The sequence below is a fragment of the Drosophila innubila genome (genome assembly GCF_004354385.1).
Source record: "Drosophila innubila isolate TH190305 chromosome 3L unlocalized genomic scaffold, UK_Dinn_1.0 0_D_3L, whole genome shotgun sequence".
NCBI lineage: Eukaryota > Metazoa > Arthropoda > Insecta > Diptera > Drosophilidae > Drosophila > Drosophila innubila.
This window is the reverse complement of record NW_022995376.1, coordinates 4,688,566-4,704,666: the sequence shown is the minus strand read 5'-3', so window position 1 is coordinate 4,704,666 and position 16,101 is coordinate 4,688,566. Positions and strand designations below refer to the sequence as shown.

Below are 16,101 nucleotides of genomic sequence, written 5' to 3'. Positions count from 1 at the left end.
TCAATTAAACTATGGAGTGTGCCTAAGCCTACATATTTGGTATGTCTATGTTTGTGTGTGTGAGTGTGTGCGTATATGTGTGTGTCTGGGTAATCTGCTGCTCTTGCATTCTTGAATTGTGTATGCGTGTCTCATGTCTCCGGTTACCTTTGGTTCGTTGTGCAACATCAATAACACTAACAACAACAATACCATCGGCGACCACCACCGAAGTCTTTGACTCTCCGACTCTCTCGCCCAATTCAACGCTGCGATTGCATCAGCCATTTCGCCTCGACGCCGTCGGCAGCGCAGTCGCTGCTGCTGCTGCAGCTGAGCGGGCAAAAGGTAAAGCCGAGCATAACCCAAAAACCCTTGCCCTTGTCTCGCTCGCTCGCACGCTCACATGCCTCGCTCTTTTACACTCTCCTTTGTGTGTGTTAAGCTATGAGTCAGCGTCTGATTTAATCGCAGCTTGGCAGGTGATTTTCACCTTATGCAAGCGACGTTAGGTTCCAATAAAATTTAAATAAAAGAACTGACGGAATTCACGTAGACACTCTTTGCTACGTCAGAGCTGTCAAGTTAATCTGTTCCAATTAATTTTATTTATGGGAATTTCTTTTTTAATTGTCTGCTCTAAATTCTGTTACGCATTCGGAATTGCGACTTTGGCAAATTGAAATTCGCCGCAGCATTGAAATCGCCACACTATAAATTCATAGATACATACATACATATGTATGTATGCATGTGTGTGATATTCTTTTTTTTATAATAACACTATAATCAAATAGTTCCACTATAAGTTGGGAAAAATAAGCAAAACAAGACGAAAGATCCAATGACGTGTGTAGTTGTTTTTTTACTCTGCGCTATTATCAACAGAGCTTGAATAACAATTATGAGCAATTTGTGTGTGTATGTATGTATGTATGTATACTGAAAATAATAAAAAGGGGGCTCGTTGCTCCACACAACCAACACACACACACACACACAGAGACCTCGAGGACAGGGTCGCTCACAATGGAAATCGAACGAGGCGAGTTCCACACAATTAACAATTTCTCTTAATTGACAGCTTATCCAACATACAGTTACTCAATAAAGTGTTTCCACCAAATAAAAAATTTACACATTTTCTCTAGCTAAAATTATATATTTTTGATGAACTTTTATTTTATTTACTATTATATTTATATAATTTGCAATTAATTGTCAATTGTATGTTGTCAAATCACTTTCTTGACCTACTGTATGTATTTTATCTACATATTTGTCGCCATAGCAGCATAATGAATACTATATATCTGTGTCTATGTGTGTGTACAAGTGTCTCGTGAGCTGAGCAACGTCACTCACAAATTCGCCGCACTTCTCGCCGCACCCTCACCCTTTGCCCATTTCGCCAATTGGGGGCTCGTCTCTCTCGCTGCTCTGCTCGCTTTGGCCCAGCGTCAGCAGCGGCAGCGACGCACATTCTGCTCAATTGGTACACACATAAATACACACATACAAGCGAAGAGCAACGTCTGCCTCCAAGCTCCAGCATTGCTGCTCATTGCTCTTACGCTGCCACACGACTGAGCGCATTCACTCTCTGTCTCTCTCTCTCTATCTCTCTCTCATGATCGTTGGCATGCAAATTGAAATGCGGCGAATGCAAAATGCAAATGCAAATGCATAATTTATTATCAATGCGAATGCCGTTGATCCGACAATTTACCAACTTCCAGTTTACCTCCTTCGCTCTATCTCTCTCTCTTTCTCGCTGTGACGCATTTGAACTGTCTGTCTGTATGTGTGTCTGTGTGTGTTTCTACAACTGTATTTCAATGCGCTTTTCGCCTTCAACTTTTCATTTTGATTAGCTTTTTTTTTGCTTTTCATTAAATAAATTGCAATTTATTACAAAACGATCTGATTATTAATTGCTTTTGAATTGATTTCGCTTGTCCGACTAGTTTGCAATGCCGGCGAGCAGCGCTGCGACTGCGTGACCAGCGCAACGTCAACGTCGCAGTGCGTTACAGATTCTGCTCACGTAGCCCAGTCCCAATTGGAACTAATATGACACTAACTGGAGCTCTTTGAGTCACCACCAATTATGCAGATACTTAATTCCAATAAGATTTCGCCATTGATGGAAATTCGCCTTAAACAGATTCCAATACCAGATAATTAAGTATACGTGGAAGTTTGCCAAAAAACAATCAGAAATGTTTATTATTTCTTTTGATTGCTGTTTTTGCTTTTGTCATTCTTCTCATCAGCTCATTCAAATCTTTGGCACTTATTTACTTATGTGAGGGTCTCTTTTACTATATTTGTTTATGCTTCGGAAGATTAAAGCATATCTCTCTGCTTAACCGAAACGCCTGAGAATTGAATTGAGAAGAATCTACCCATAACTTTTTATGAACAAAACATAAACAAGAGTTTTGGGTTTCCCACATTTGTGTAGACGGTGCGGCGTCAATTCTTTCGGAATTTTTCAGACTTATCAGTTTCTTCAATATTATCTCATATTTTTAGATTCTCAGATTTATAGATTTCATATTCATACATCGCATTACTTTCTGTCTATCTGATTTCTTCAGGTCAATTAATTGCGCTTTGCAAAAAGCTTTGGACGTCATGATTTTGAAAGGCCTCGCTTTAGATTTGAATAGATCGAATTATATAATAATACCGGATCTATTTATAAATATACATAGAGATATAGGTACATAGAAAATGTGCAAATCACGAAAACCCCCATGACCGAATGCTCTACTCAAATCTTAATCTCAATCTGATCCCGCCCTCAATCACATGAACCGACCGTAATTATTATTTAACATGATAATATATCAATATGATGCTTATAGTATATCTCAGAGTACATTGGCCTAGGCAACAATCTCGAAATTAAATGAAATCTCAATAAATGTGTTAGATTTGCATCTAGAAATGATATCGTTGCTATCTTAAACATTATTCAAAAGACTTTATTTAATTGCACATTTTAATCATCATTAATTAAACGTATTATAAGAAAAGGAACTGGTTTAATCTCAGGGCTAATTCAAAAATAATTATAATAATAGTTAATCCTATTATTATCCATATAGGAACTGACTGTTACTGTCTTAGACATGATCCGAAAGATTTTATTTCAGTTTATTGTGAAATAGGGTATGTTATCTTCGTTATGATGAAGAAAGCGCATACATTTCTCATTTAGCACTATTATCTTCTAATTGATAAATGGTAATAGCATTATCGATAGGCCGAAAATTGCCTCAGGTGTCAGGTGTCTCTCAAAATGAGTCAGTGCAAATCAATTTCGACTGATTAATACAATTACAATGAATTTACTTGTGATACGCAACAGGTTCTCACATGATTTTAGATAGATAAAGAAATAGTTATTGAGTTATTAAGAATTATGGCCTACCTGCATATTCTTTTATAGATTGCTGATTTTTCCTGGTTCCCCTTTTTTTGATATTTTATGCACTAGTTTTCACTTTTATTAAAGTTTTTCACTTTATCGCACACTTTTGTTGCAGGGTTTTTCGAATTGTCAAATGTTCCAAAAATTTCTTTATATTTATTTATTTTTTGGTGGGATTTCTGCTCTCTATTTGATTCAGTTGTGGTCCGTTGCGTTCTGATTGGAGATGTGACTGGTGACTGTTTGTTACTGTTACTGTGTGGCGAAAGGTTGAGCGTCCATGCTTTTATATCGTCCGCCGAATTCGAATCCAACAAGTGCCAAGTGACGAACGCAAAGCGACGTCCAATTTGGTCTCCATTTCCACTCGGCTTATTAACAGTTATGGCGTCTCAGTCTCCATCTCCTTCTACTTCTCCTTCTCCTTCTTCATCTCCGTCTGCGTTCTGGCCCTGCATTGGTATTGGTGTTGGATATGCCTTGGAAATGTGTTTCAGTATTGGTGTAGCTGATGCTCGCGTCGTCGTCGTCGTCGCCGTCGTCGTTGACGTCGCGTCGTGTGGATGCTGTCTGCCTCTGTATGTGTGTGTGCTCGTGTCTGTATGCCTACGCGTGTCCATGTGTGGGTGACGATTTGTTGCTACGACTCCTTTGATTGAAAAATGAATGCAAATTTATTTTATATCACATTTTTCTCATTAATATTCGCGTTGATATGAATTGTCGCTCGGCTCGGCGAATTGACATAAAATTCATTTGCGTGCGCATTCATTTGATACGAGTACTCATACATTTGGATATATTCGTAACCTCAATTCATAAATTAAGTACAGTTGCCGATTAAAGCAGTTAACTGCCCAATCTCCATTTTAATCGCCGTTTTCATTTCCATCTCTAGCTGAGCAGTTAGGGAATTGCATTAGAACAGATCAAGTGCTGATTTGCAGGCATTTTTCAGGATATTCAAGTTATCGATACTTATCGATTCAATTTCTAGCCAACATTAAGACCAATTGACATCTCTGTGAATAGTTTCATAGCAGTGCAGTTTTATATTGATTGTCATATTAAAAATGTTATCGATGAAATCAAGGGTTAAGATAAAGACAAACAAACGTTCAATCAGAACATCAAGAAAAATGCTGAATAATTATTGATTTCTCATTCGATAACCAATGATATAGATAACGATAACAAAGGTACAGTTGCTGCTTCTTTTCCCGCAGTAATTCAATTCGAGTTCGAATTCGAATTCGCATTCATATTCGCCTGTGCCTATGCGGCGTATCCAGTAATTAGTGCTTGACCCATTGTTGACCCTTGTTAAGTTTCGGAGCATTTGAATTCGTACAACCAGCTGGAATTCTTTGGTTTCTTCAGCCTACGAATTCTTCACCCTCGCCGACGATTCGTTGATTGTCCGAATTGAAAAGCCAGCGAAATCTGCATTTCATTTGTGCCCTCGAGATGTCCATGCCACCGAGTTGCCAACGTTGCACGAACGTAACCAGTTCCAGCTGGGGCGCACTTCCGTTCGTTGCATGCCCCTTTCCCTCCTCTCTCTCCCTCTCCCCACCCCATAATAGGTGAGCTCAATGGCTGGGAAGACTGCAGATTTGTGACAAATGTCACGCACTCCGCTCTTTGGTTTGACAACTTAGTGATGTAAATTCAGACTGAACATCGAGCTTAAAATTGCATTTTAAAGATCTTCAGTGAATAAATTGAGTTGTCTGTTCATCGGGAAATTTTTCAAAGACGCTACGATTTTTCATAGGAGTTTTTTAATATTGAAAACATAGAAAACGATTCTTAATTATTGAGATTATATATGTATTCTATTTATATGCAATTTATTAGGATTTTTTAAAGTCCTTTCATCGTTTATAGTTTATACAGCAGAAAGGTATTAAAATAAACAACAATATTTATCGTTTTTAAGCATATAGTACTGAATGCAATATATTCATTTTTTGCATAATTGATCACGAAAAGTATTTATTATAATATAGATGTATTAATTAAATAGACAAACAAATAAAAATACTCATAAAGTTTAAGCTTAAAGCCACAATCTCCATAGGGATGAAAAATATTTTTAGTTTAAATTAATACATCAACAAATAAAATTAATCGATTTAAAATAGTTTTAATTTAACTTGATTCAACAGCAAAATTTAATCGAGATAAATCAGTTTTAATTCCCTTGATTCACCAACAAAAAAGTATTATTCGAGTTAAAATATTTAAAATTTAACTCGACAAATCAACAACAAAAAATTAATCGAGCTTAGATAGTTAGAAATCGATGTGTCTATGTTATTTGTACATCACTAGGTGACAACATTGGCAGACCTGCTGTTGCCAGCGCGTTGCACATTTGCATGCCACACCCCCCCACCCCCATCCATGTTGCAAATAAAGCTTAATTGATTCCGTGGCATAAATTGAAATGCACTCGCAGACGATGTTCAAGTCATAGAAGTCATTGGAATCGAAATCGAAGTCGGAGTCGAAGTGGAAACCGTTAAATTCAAATGAGATTGCATGCAACGTACTTTAAGCTTGCAACGGGACAGGGGGAGGTAGGGGGTGATAAGAATGATAAGAGTGACAAGGGCAGAAGACATGTGCGATAATTGTGTGAGGCAAGCACAACAACAACAACAATCGTCCTCATAATGAGCTGCTAATCAATGTGTCTGAGGAGTCAGCAGCCCTTCATTCCCCCGTCGCTGCCTGGCAACCCTGCTGCCCAGTAGCTGCCGCAAGAGTGTGGAACCGCTCACCCGTTGTGTTCCCTTCCCCTCCCTTGCCTTCCCTGCTCTCCAATCTCCACTCTCCTTTCACCCTCAGGCTTTATTAGCCCTTCGGCCCACGCAGTTGTCGCTGAGCTAATTTGGCCAACATGGAATCGCAATAGGGCTTCATTTGAATTGCCAGCTTGTCTCCAATTGATAATGCGCCATTGTCACGCCCACGTCCACGATGACGCCCACAGGAATTGGAATAACAGTGTCCCTACATATACATATACAAATAAACAACACATATATATATTTTTGTTGGCCCCTCTAGGACATCATCAGTCATCATCAATGGCCAATCAGTCAACAGCATGGCGTAATTAAACACAGCAGCAGCAACAACATTCAACTTGCAACTGTTGCCTGCCACTTGTGGCATGTCTATTATTATTATTATTCATCAAATTGCTTGAAATTAGTGGCAGCCAAAGTCATGACATTTTCTTAAGTCTCGCCATTTTCCGTTCTTTATATAGAACTCAAATTTGAATGGATTTATTAATTCCTTTGTTGGCAACTTTGTAGCCTACTTTTAGGGGCAACATTTTGATAGGCAGAAAATTACACGAATACTCACACATTTTTCGTCTGTTCCTTTTCCAAAATAGAATAATAAATAACAGTCAATTACTAATGCCCTTCTCTGTTAATTATGCAATGAAATAAAGACTTTCAAATGACTTAAAACTATATAGATTTTAGTACTTGAAACTATTTTTAGCATATTTTCAATTGCTTTAATATTTTCATTTTGAACATCCTTTCCTGGAATTATCCGCCACTCTCCCCTTTCGCAGCTCGAACAAAACTTACCTAAAAGTATGCTATATAATTGACAGTATATTTGTAACATTTTACTAATATGGAAAAAATATCCTTCTAAAATTTTTATATTTATGATATAGTATAATGCATTTAAAGTCTTATAATTTTATGTAAATTTTGGCGTTAATTGTCAAGAATTTTAGGATTAAATAATTCGTATATTCGTATTTAGTAATATATTATGTTTCAATTAGGATATGCAATTAAGTCAGATTAATTCACCTAATTTGTCAGAATAAATAAAATTTCATATTTGTTCTATTACATTTCGAATTAGGGCTAAGTTAATACGATTAAAATTGTACCTAAATCGAATTTATGGGTTGAAAAAATCAATACGTTGTTTGTAAAATTTATTAAACAGAATTGTAAAATAAATTGATTAAAGGAAAATCTACATTGCATAAAAATATCAGTATGGAGAAGTTAGATTATAGATATTTTAATTTGAAATGCATAATTTTTGTTTATTTAGTTTTGCAAAGTGATTATATGCATGTGAGCCACGCTGTACGCAAATAAAACATATGTGAAAAGCTTACAAATTAGTTGCTTTGCAAAAGCTTTATATTATTTGCAAAGCTTAAAAGCTCAAACAATGCTAATGGGCAAACACTAAAAGAGAAATGTTAGCACTTAAAATTGACATACAATTGACATTGTTTAATTTTGTTGAAATAAATTATTTTGATTTTCATTGAGAATTGAAAATTTCGTGTGAAATAGGTACTATTAAATTGGGATAAGCATAAGATTGAGACACATGTACAGATCATTTTCGTTGGGTGTACACGATGGTATAACCAAATGGCAAAAGCTCTGTCAAAAGCGCTATCTCCCCAAATCGCCAGTCGCCAAAGAGACGTCTTCGCAGTAAGTGAACTTGTAGCGCTTATCGGCTTTATTCCAGCATTCCAACAACTTGTTGATCGTCTGACTTTAACTACATATATATGTCTTCCAGGCGCAATGATCAACTCCTACAGCCGCTTGGCACCGGCCATAAGACAGGGCAAACTTCTGGTACAACGGGGAACCTTTACTGAACGCTACCTGGTACGCCCGATATCCAGCTCCCAAACCCAGTTTGAAAAACATGAGTAAGTGCAAATAACACCTCAATTATAATGGGAAGCTTTTAGTCGTGCTTGCTTGACAACCCAAGAGAACAGGTCCCCAATGGCATTGTAAACATTGGTATTACTATTCGAGGAAATGGTATATAAACATATCTATAAAACAAATAAAATTAGCATGATTAGAGACTGGGGAATTAGGCACGTATGCCACCAAATTTTAATTAACTATGCCATCAGCTTTTAATACTCTTTGAAGGTGACTTTTGAGCGAATATTACTGTGAAATTGTGAAATTTTATAAAATTTATTTAATTATAATTCTTAGAGTTGTACAAAAAGTTTAGAAAAGAAGAGCAGGAAATAAGCAGCTAACATTATCTTGAAATACCCTCTAAAAATGACTTATGAAACGGGTATTATTACTTTAATTGTGTTATACAAAATGTAAAAAAAAGAACAAAGTAAATTATTGTTTTTTTAATAAAAAGTGTGTGATTTATTTGCAACTATAAAAAATCATAATTATTTAGAAAGAGAAATAAGCAGGTAGCTTAAGCATGAGTAATACATTTTTTTTAAATTGTGATATGTGCTAGGTTCCATAAAGTATATAATAAACGACAGCATTAGATGCCCATTGAAAGTATCTTTGAAAGTGTAATTTTAACTTACGATCTCATTCAGTACAATTCATCAAATCTTACTGTGAATAAAGAAAAACAACAGAGAAAATATGTTTATTTACTCCAACATTTATTACAATTTATTAGACAAGCAGTCTCGCAAATTACATTCCTGCTGTATATTTTCAAATATCATACAGACTGAATATTTTGGTATACAGTTATCATAACTGTTTACAGGGTATTGTCAGACTCGCATATAAAATTTTTACTGTACATTTGCCTATTAAGATAACATACATTGAATTATTTTATTTTTTATATTAAATTAAATATATTTCTTTGCAAAAAATAAATTTGTGGCTTAAAAATGCTTTCTTTACTAGTATTTTACCTCTTGAAGAGGTATTTTTTTTAGAAGTATATATTTACAGGGCATGGCCAAGTCGAGCAGACACACATTTATCGCAACTACTGTGAATTGTTTAGTAAACTTATCATTTCTAAATATTTACAGAGTATTGTAAACACGAGCAGGCTCGCATATAACACTCAGTTATCATATCTACGTATCTACGTTATCTATCTATCAATCTCTAATCTATCGATATTTTGCAGCTGTAAAGTTTTGGTCGTTGGCGGTGGTTCCGGCGGTTGTGCTTTGGCCGCAAAGCTTTCATCCCGCCTAGGCAGGGGTAAAGTGATTGTCTTGGAACCCGAGGAAGTATGTACATTTTAATTGAGCCAAGATCCAAAGAATTACTCAAAAGAATACATTCCCTCGTAGAGACATTATTACCAGCCGATGTTTACCTTGATCGGCGGTGGAATGAAGCGACTGGAGCAGTCGTATAGGCTAATGGCTGATGTACTGCCCAAGAAGGCCAAATGGCTGCAAGAGAAGGCCGTAGAATTCGATCCGGATAATAATACGGTCCGAACATCGGCTGGCAATACAGTCAAATATGATATGTTGCTCATTGCCACCGGGTTGCAGCTGAACTTCAACAAGGTAAGCTGAAATAATATAGCAAAAAAAATTTTACCTAATTCAAAACTTGATTCTATAAAGACACTGAAATTATTTCTGATAGAAACAAAAAAAAAATTTAAAACAAATTAAAAATATTGAAAAGATGCTTAAATATTTGAGTAATAAAATTATTTTCATTAGCTTACATAAACTAGACTTAAATAATTATTTATGAGAGAGTTCTTAAAATAGAATACAACTAGAATATAAAATAATAAAAGTAAATTAATAAATAATATTCTCCCTCTTAGATACCCGGCTTGGAGGAAGCTCTGGCGGTGCCTAACGGGAAAGTCTGTTCCATATACTCGCCGAAGTATGTGGATCGCGTCTTCAATTGTCTCCGGAACACCAACGAAGGTAATGCCATCTTTACCTTCCCCCTATCCAGCATCAAGTGTGCGGGAGCACCACAGAAAATCGCCTACATAGCAGAGCATTATTTCCGCAAGGTAAGACAGTCTTCTGATAACAATAGTCCCCAATTCTTCTAAATATTCTCTTTCTCTTCTTACTTTCAGACGGGCAAGCGTGACAAGATCAATATCACATATAATACAGCTCTGCCAGTGCTTTTTGGTGTGAAGCATTATGCAGATGCGCTTTGGCCGATTATGAAGAAGCGCAACATAACGGTTAACACTTGTCGTAACTTAATTGAGGTTAAGCATGAACAGGATGTGGCTATTTTTGAAAATGTCAACAAGCCTGGTCAATACTTTGAAGAGAAGGTAAACTGAAGATAACAACAAACATATTTTTTATCAATTACCATAATTATGCTTATAATTAATTAGTACTCGATGTTGCACGCAGTACCACCTCAGAGTGCTCCCGATGAGCTGACCAGGTGCAAGCAGCTGGTGGATGAGGCCGGATACGTGGATGTCGATAAGTCCACGTTGCAGCACACGAGATACAAGAACGTCTTCGCCATTGGAGACTCATCTTCGACGCCCAATTCAAAGACTGCGGCCGCTGCAGGTAAAAATATTGTATAATCTCTACATTTAAAACTTTAAGAGCTGATAGACTGAAAAATTGAACTATATTTGACTGATATTTAAAATTTATAGATATACAAATTTTAATAAGCATAGAATAATAACAGAAACAAAGCTGGAAGCTAGCATAGATTCAAATAATAATAGAATTTTTAGTAATCATAAAGAAGACTCAATGTTAGTCTATAAGATTAGGATTCTAAGAATAAAAGGATCTTTAAATTTCGAAATCAGAAAGAATTTTTTATTTTGCAAAGGGTTGTAGGTCAGGGGAAGGCTATGGCGAAAAATGTTTTAGATCGCAGGAATGAAAAAATTCAAAATTAACGATCGCATACACAGGAATATAAGCTTTTACTCAATTTTATTATTGCTCAATTTAAAAATTCTCTTGCTGCTGATTTCTGTTCGCCTGGTATTTACTCCTAAAAAAATTTGTATGCTCATCTGAAAAAAAACCTATTTCAGTAAAAAAAAGTCCGTTTTATTTTAGATCATGAGCTCACTTTATTCTTAAAATCCTATCCTTAAGGAGTAACATTGCTTTGTAATTTGTATACTTAACATAACTTATGATTTGGATAATTTACAATATTTAATTCATAATTAAAAATGTCAATTTAATATTAACATGTTTGTTCAATTATTCTTAAAATCCTATTCTTAAACAGTAACATTGATATAAAATTTCTGATCCTATTTTCTAAAGTGGAGATTGTATAACTTTTTAGGATAATTTATTATAACTAGTGTAGATTAAAGAAGTTTTTGGTTTTAATTATAAAAGAGTATTACAAAAATTGATTTTTATTCTACAGCTGCTCAGTCACCGGTTGTGTTTCGTAACATGATCGCCGCTATGGAGGGGAAGCCCCTGAAGGATGTCTATGATGGTTATGCATCGTGTCCTTTGGTTACTGGTTATCATACCTGCATGCTGGCCGAGTTTGATTATAGCCTGACGCCGCTGGAGACATTCCCTGTGGCACAAAATAAGGAGCGTTATTCAATGTTTTATATGAAAAAAGACCTTATGCCCTTATTATACTGGAAACTAATGTTACCTGGTTACTGGAATGGTCCAGCACTCATGCGTAATATATTGTCAGTGTTCAAGAGCAAACAAAAGTAAAGCTTCGTACTCAAACAATGCAACATATGATCTACATAAAAATGCAATACAATTAATAAATACTTGTTAAAAACAGAAAAATAAAGTTTAAATTTTACGTCTATATCAATCTTTTAATACAACAGCCCTGTACTACTACTCCTACTGAGGGAATTTGAATCTAATGTCCGTTTCATAACATAGTTATGTTAGTTAACATAATGTGCAGTATTTTCTACTTCTATTGGTTCATGTGAAAAAATTCTACAGAAAATGATTTTGAATTTAACGTCAGTAATTTAGTCTGTTATTTAACATAACTATGCTACTTAAAATAAACTATGAAGCTGCTCGCTGTGAATGGCAAAAAAATGCGGAGCCTATTGTTAAAAAAGTGTGGCAGCATTGACTGGAAGAGATCTCAAAATGGCGCGAGTTTTAAATTCACAAATTAAAAAAACTAAGAATTGTTTAAAAAATCAATAAAGGCAATTATGACAAATCAATTGAAATGCGGAATTTTGATCAAAATAATGGTGAATGATTGTAGTTTGCCAACTTCGGAAGGGAGTAGTTGCAAATATAATTTCAAAAATACTATTAAAAATGCAACAAAATCTGAAGAAAAACTCTGCTTAAATTTTAAAAAAATTCTAACATAATATACAGAAAACTTACCAAAAAGATCATTCTGTTAAATATTTGTACAATGCTCTAGATCCGTTTTCCATGGATGGCAACGTTAAAAAAAATGGCAGCATTTTTCCACCGGGTGGCAACGTCTGGCAGCGTGGCGTCGTTCTTGCGCCCTTGCGGTCATTTATTTGAAGCTAACGAATCCTAAAACGAAAGCAAGTTAAAGAAAATTAAAAGTGCTCAGCTGTAAACGAAATACAAACTAACAAAATGAAAGCAATGTAAGTAGAAAATAGTAATAGAATTAAAGCAAATTATGAAATTACATATATGCAGGGCTCGTACGCCGATGCGCGTTCCGAAAACGCCGCGGTCAGCGCAGTCGCAGCAGGCGCAAATGGAGAAGCGGCGAGATTTGTCGGCGGGAAAAGCGCAGGATCCGGTGAATGTGTTTTGCCGCGTGCGTCCACTGCAATCGGATGCGGACTTGACGAGTATGCGTGTCAAGAACTCGACAACAATTGCCGTGAATGCGCAGGATCAGCTGCTGCATCAAAACAAACAGAATGGAGCACAGCGCGAGATTCAGTACATCTTTAAGCACGTCTTTCAGCCGGATGCCACGCAACAGGATGTGTTTGCAGCCGTTGCCCAGCCACTGGTGGATAATCTCGTGCGTGGCCGGAACAGTTTGCTCTTCACCTACGGCGTAACTGGGAGTGGCAAGACGTACACAATGACGGGCAACTCGCGGCATCGTGGTGTCATGCCACGTTGCCTGGATCTGCTCTTTCGCACCATTGCCGACTACCAGGCCAAGAAGTTCGTCTTCAAGCCGGACAAACTGAACGGGTTTGAGATCCTGTCCGAGGAGGATGCGCTGCTCGAGCGTCAGCATGAGATGAATCAACGCTTTGCCGGAGCGGGAAGATTTGCATTCCGTCGCAAGGAATCGGATCCGGAAATCGCATCACAGGCATCCGTGGAGCCAACACCATTGTCCGTGCTGGACGAGGACAACATGTACTCCGTGTTTATCACCTATGTGGAGATGTACAACAACAGCGTGTACGATCTGCTGGAGGATTCGGGCATACAAAAGTAAGGAACGGAGGTTTAGTCTATTATACTCGTTACTTTTATAAGACTAGGGTATATTGTATTCGTGGTAGTGTGGGCAATCATATATTGTACAATTACTATTGATCAGCCTAGTATTAATGGGTATCTCATAGTTGGGTACACTTATCAAATGCTTGAATTAATAACAACTTGTCATTCCCAGATCGTTGCAGTGTAAGATCATCCGCGAGGATGCCAATCATCAGATGTTCGTGCACGGCGTCACCGAAGTGGAGGTGAAGACGGTGGACGAGGCCCTCGAGGTGTTCCAGATGGGACAGAAGCGCAAGCGGATGGGCAACACGGTGCTCAATGCGGAGTCGAGTCGCAGTCACTCCGTGTTCAACATACGTCTCGTCCAGGCGCCCACCGATTGCCAGGGTGAGCATGTGGTGCAGGACAAGCACAACATTACAGTGAGTCAACTCTCGCTGGTGGATTTGGCGGGCAGTGAGAGATCCTCGAGGACCAAGAACACCGGAGTACGGTTGCGGGAGGCGGGCAACATCAACAACTCGCTGATGACGCTGCGCACGTGTCTGGAATACCTGCGGGAGAACCAACAGGTCAGTCCCAATCCAGCGCCCAAGAAGATTCCCTATCGCGACTCGAAGATCACGCACATGTTCAAGAACTACTTTGATGGCGAGGGTCAGGTGTCCATGATTGTGTGCATCAATCCGCGCATGGAGGATTACGATGAGAATATGGTAGCTATCTTTAAAACTTCCATTTGTTTGCCACTGTCTAAACTTGATCTTCTTGCAGCAAGTGATGAAGTTCGCCGAGATGACACAGGAGGTGCAAATAGCGCGTGCCACGCCCATGAAACCAGATCTCGGCCTGACACCAGGTCGTCGCAAGGCCAATAAGCTGTTTAAGATCGCTGTCAACAATCTCAATGAGCTGGGCATCCCAGAGGCCAAGCAGCTGGAGGTGGATGTGGGTCTGGTGTACAGCCTGGGAGCTGATTTTCCCAACTATCAAATGGACAGTCCCGAGACGGAGTGCAAGATCCAGGAGCTAATGCAGTACTTGGAGCAGCGCATCGAGAGACGCCGCAAACTGCGCGCCAACATGGACATTAAATGTTAGTCATAGATGCGTTTAAATGAATGTAATCCTCTACTGCAATTGTAATCTTCTAGGTGACAACTTCCGGCAGCTGCTGATGACTTTGGATCGGGACAATCTGCAGCTGCGCACGGAGCTGGCTTCCCTGAAGGCCGTCTATAAACAGGAGCGGGAACGCAGCGCCGCTCTGGAGAACAAAGTTCGCATCCACGAGAGCTCCATTGATGTGCTGAACAATACGCTGAGCAAGCGGGAGCGACAGATACAGGAGTTAAGCCACAAACTCAACGAGCAGGACCAACTGCTCTCGCAAAAGGAGCAGGAGAAGGAGAAGCAAAAGAAGAAGTTCAATTCCAAGCTGGCCGTTGAGTCCGACAAGAATAAGCGCGAGTTCGATATGAAGTTGCGGGAACAGCGGGCCAAGATGCAGGAACGCATGCGCATTAAGGATGAGAAGCTGCGCCTGGTCTCCAACATACTGCAGTCGGAGGATGTGCCCAGTCTGCCGCGTTCCCAGAGCTCAGAGGACTTGCTGAACGAGAAGGAACGCGGTGGCTTCACCGCACGCACGGAGTCCTCAGTGCCGCCAACGACGCGAACCGAACGCACCGATATCTACTGCACACCACGACATGTAATATCTGTATAAGGATTATCTCATTGTAAATCTTAACTAAATGTTACTCTTTACATCTTTAGGGCTTGGCAGCTGCCAATAATCGACATCGACGCTCTCGATCCGCCGGCGACAAGTGGCTGGAGCATCGTGCTGCAAATCCTGTGCCACTGGGCACCATTATGCAGCCGTATCTGAAGAATCGCAAGTCCGTAACGAAGCTGATGGACATGAAGGAACTGACGGGTCATGGCACCACCAAATATTGCCTCGTCTCCCAGGAGGCGGACACCGATGGCGATGTGGAGACGAAACTGTACAAGGGCAATGTGATTCCCACCTGCGGTGGCGGTGCACAGGTTGTCTTCAATGATGTTGAATGTCTACGGCAGAAATCTCCCGTACATTCGCCCACCCGTAAACGTCCGAGCAACAGCAATTTATCGGCATCCGCCTTTGGTGGACAGTTGCCCAGCACTGGACTCACCTCCGTCCAGGATGTCGCCTCGCGTTGCAATCTCGGCATCGAGGGACACAGCAACAAAAAGTCCAAAATGTAAACACTCTCGAGTGTTTTCTCTTTTTCCAGTTAATTACATATGTATTATACTCAATCGCATAACCGTTTAATAAGTTGAATCGCAAATGAAGTGATTTGTTTTAAGTTTACAAACTCAATTAAAGAAGTCTATAATATTCAATTTCAATTGTTACTGTCTTCTTATTTAATCCAGGCTTCATTTCAAATGT

General features: G+C 38.6%; 2 protein-coding genes across 2 annotated transcripts; both read left to right on the top strand.

Moving 5' to 3' along the window:
* Nucleotides 1–7,784: 7,784 nt before the first annotated feature.
* Nucleotides 7,785–12,027, top strand: LOC117789167 (sulfide:quinone oxidoreductase, mitochondrial). Its single transcript, XM_034628239.1, has 8 exons — nucleotides 7,785–7,926; nucleotides 8,018–8,153; nucleotides 9,374–9,479; nucleotides 9,543–9,767; nucleotides 10,040–10,240; nucleotides 10,310–10,519; nucleotides 10,586–10,772; nucleotides 11,611–12,027. The coding sequence occupies exons 2-8, from the start codon at nucleotides 8,023–8,025 to the stop codon at nucleotides 11,922–11,924; spliced, it is 1,374 nt and encodes a 457-aa protein (XP_034484130.1). The 5' UTR covers nucleotides 7,785–7,926; nucleotides 8,018–8,022; the 3' UTR covers nucleotides 11,925–12,027.
* Nucleotides 12,028–12,656: 629 nt separating this feature from the next.
* LOC117789166 (kinesin-like protein KIF23) lies at nucleotides 12,657–16,058 on the top strand. The gene is made up of 6 exons (XM_034628238.1): nucleotides 12,657–12,820; nucleotides 12,876–13,640; nucleotides 13,825–14,371; nucleotides 14,430–14,751; nucleotides 14,810–15,369; nucleotides 15,435–16,058. The coding sequence occupies exons 1-6, from the start codon at nucleotides 12,810–12,812 to the stop codon at nucleotides 15,909–15,911; spliced, it is 2,682 nt and encodes an 893-aa protein (XP_034484129.1). The 5' UTR covers nucleotides 12,657–12,809; the 3' UTR covers nucleotides 15,912–16,058.
* The last annotated feature ends 43 nt before the right edge of the window (nucleotides 16,059–16,101 follow it).

What these genes read in the sequence shown, in the direction of transcription:
- LOC117789167 (XM_034628239.1), top strand. Translation starts at nt 8,023, where the DNA reads ATGATCAACTCCTACAGCCGCTTGGCACCGGCCATAAGACAGGGCAAA. An exon ending in GTCAATACTTTGAAGAGAAG is followed by an intron (nt 10,520 to 10,585) that starts GTAAACTGAAGA and finishes ATAATTAATTAG; the next exon opens with TACTCGATGTTGCACGCAGT. An exon ending in AAAGACTGCGGCCGCTGCAG is followed by an intron (nt 10,773 to 11,610) that starts GTAAAAATATTG and finishes TTTATTCTACAG; the next exon opens with CTGCTCAGTCACCGGTTGTG.
- LOC117789166 (XM_034628238.1), top strand. An exon ending in GAGGATTCGGGCATACAAAA is followed by an intron (nt 13,641 to 13,824) that starts GTAAGGAACGGA and finishes TGTCATTCCCAG; the next exon opens with ATCGTTGCAGTGTAAGATCA. An exon ending in CGCCAACATGGACATTAAAT is followed by an intron (nt 14,752 to 14,809) that starts GTTAGTCATAGA and finishes GTAATCTTCTAG; the next exon opens with GTGACAACTTCCGGCAGCTG.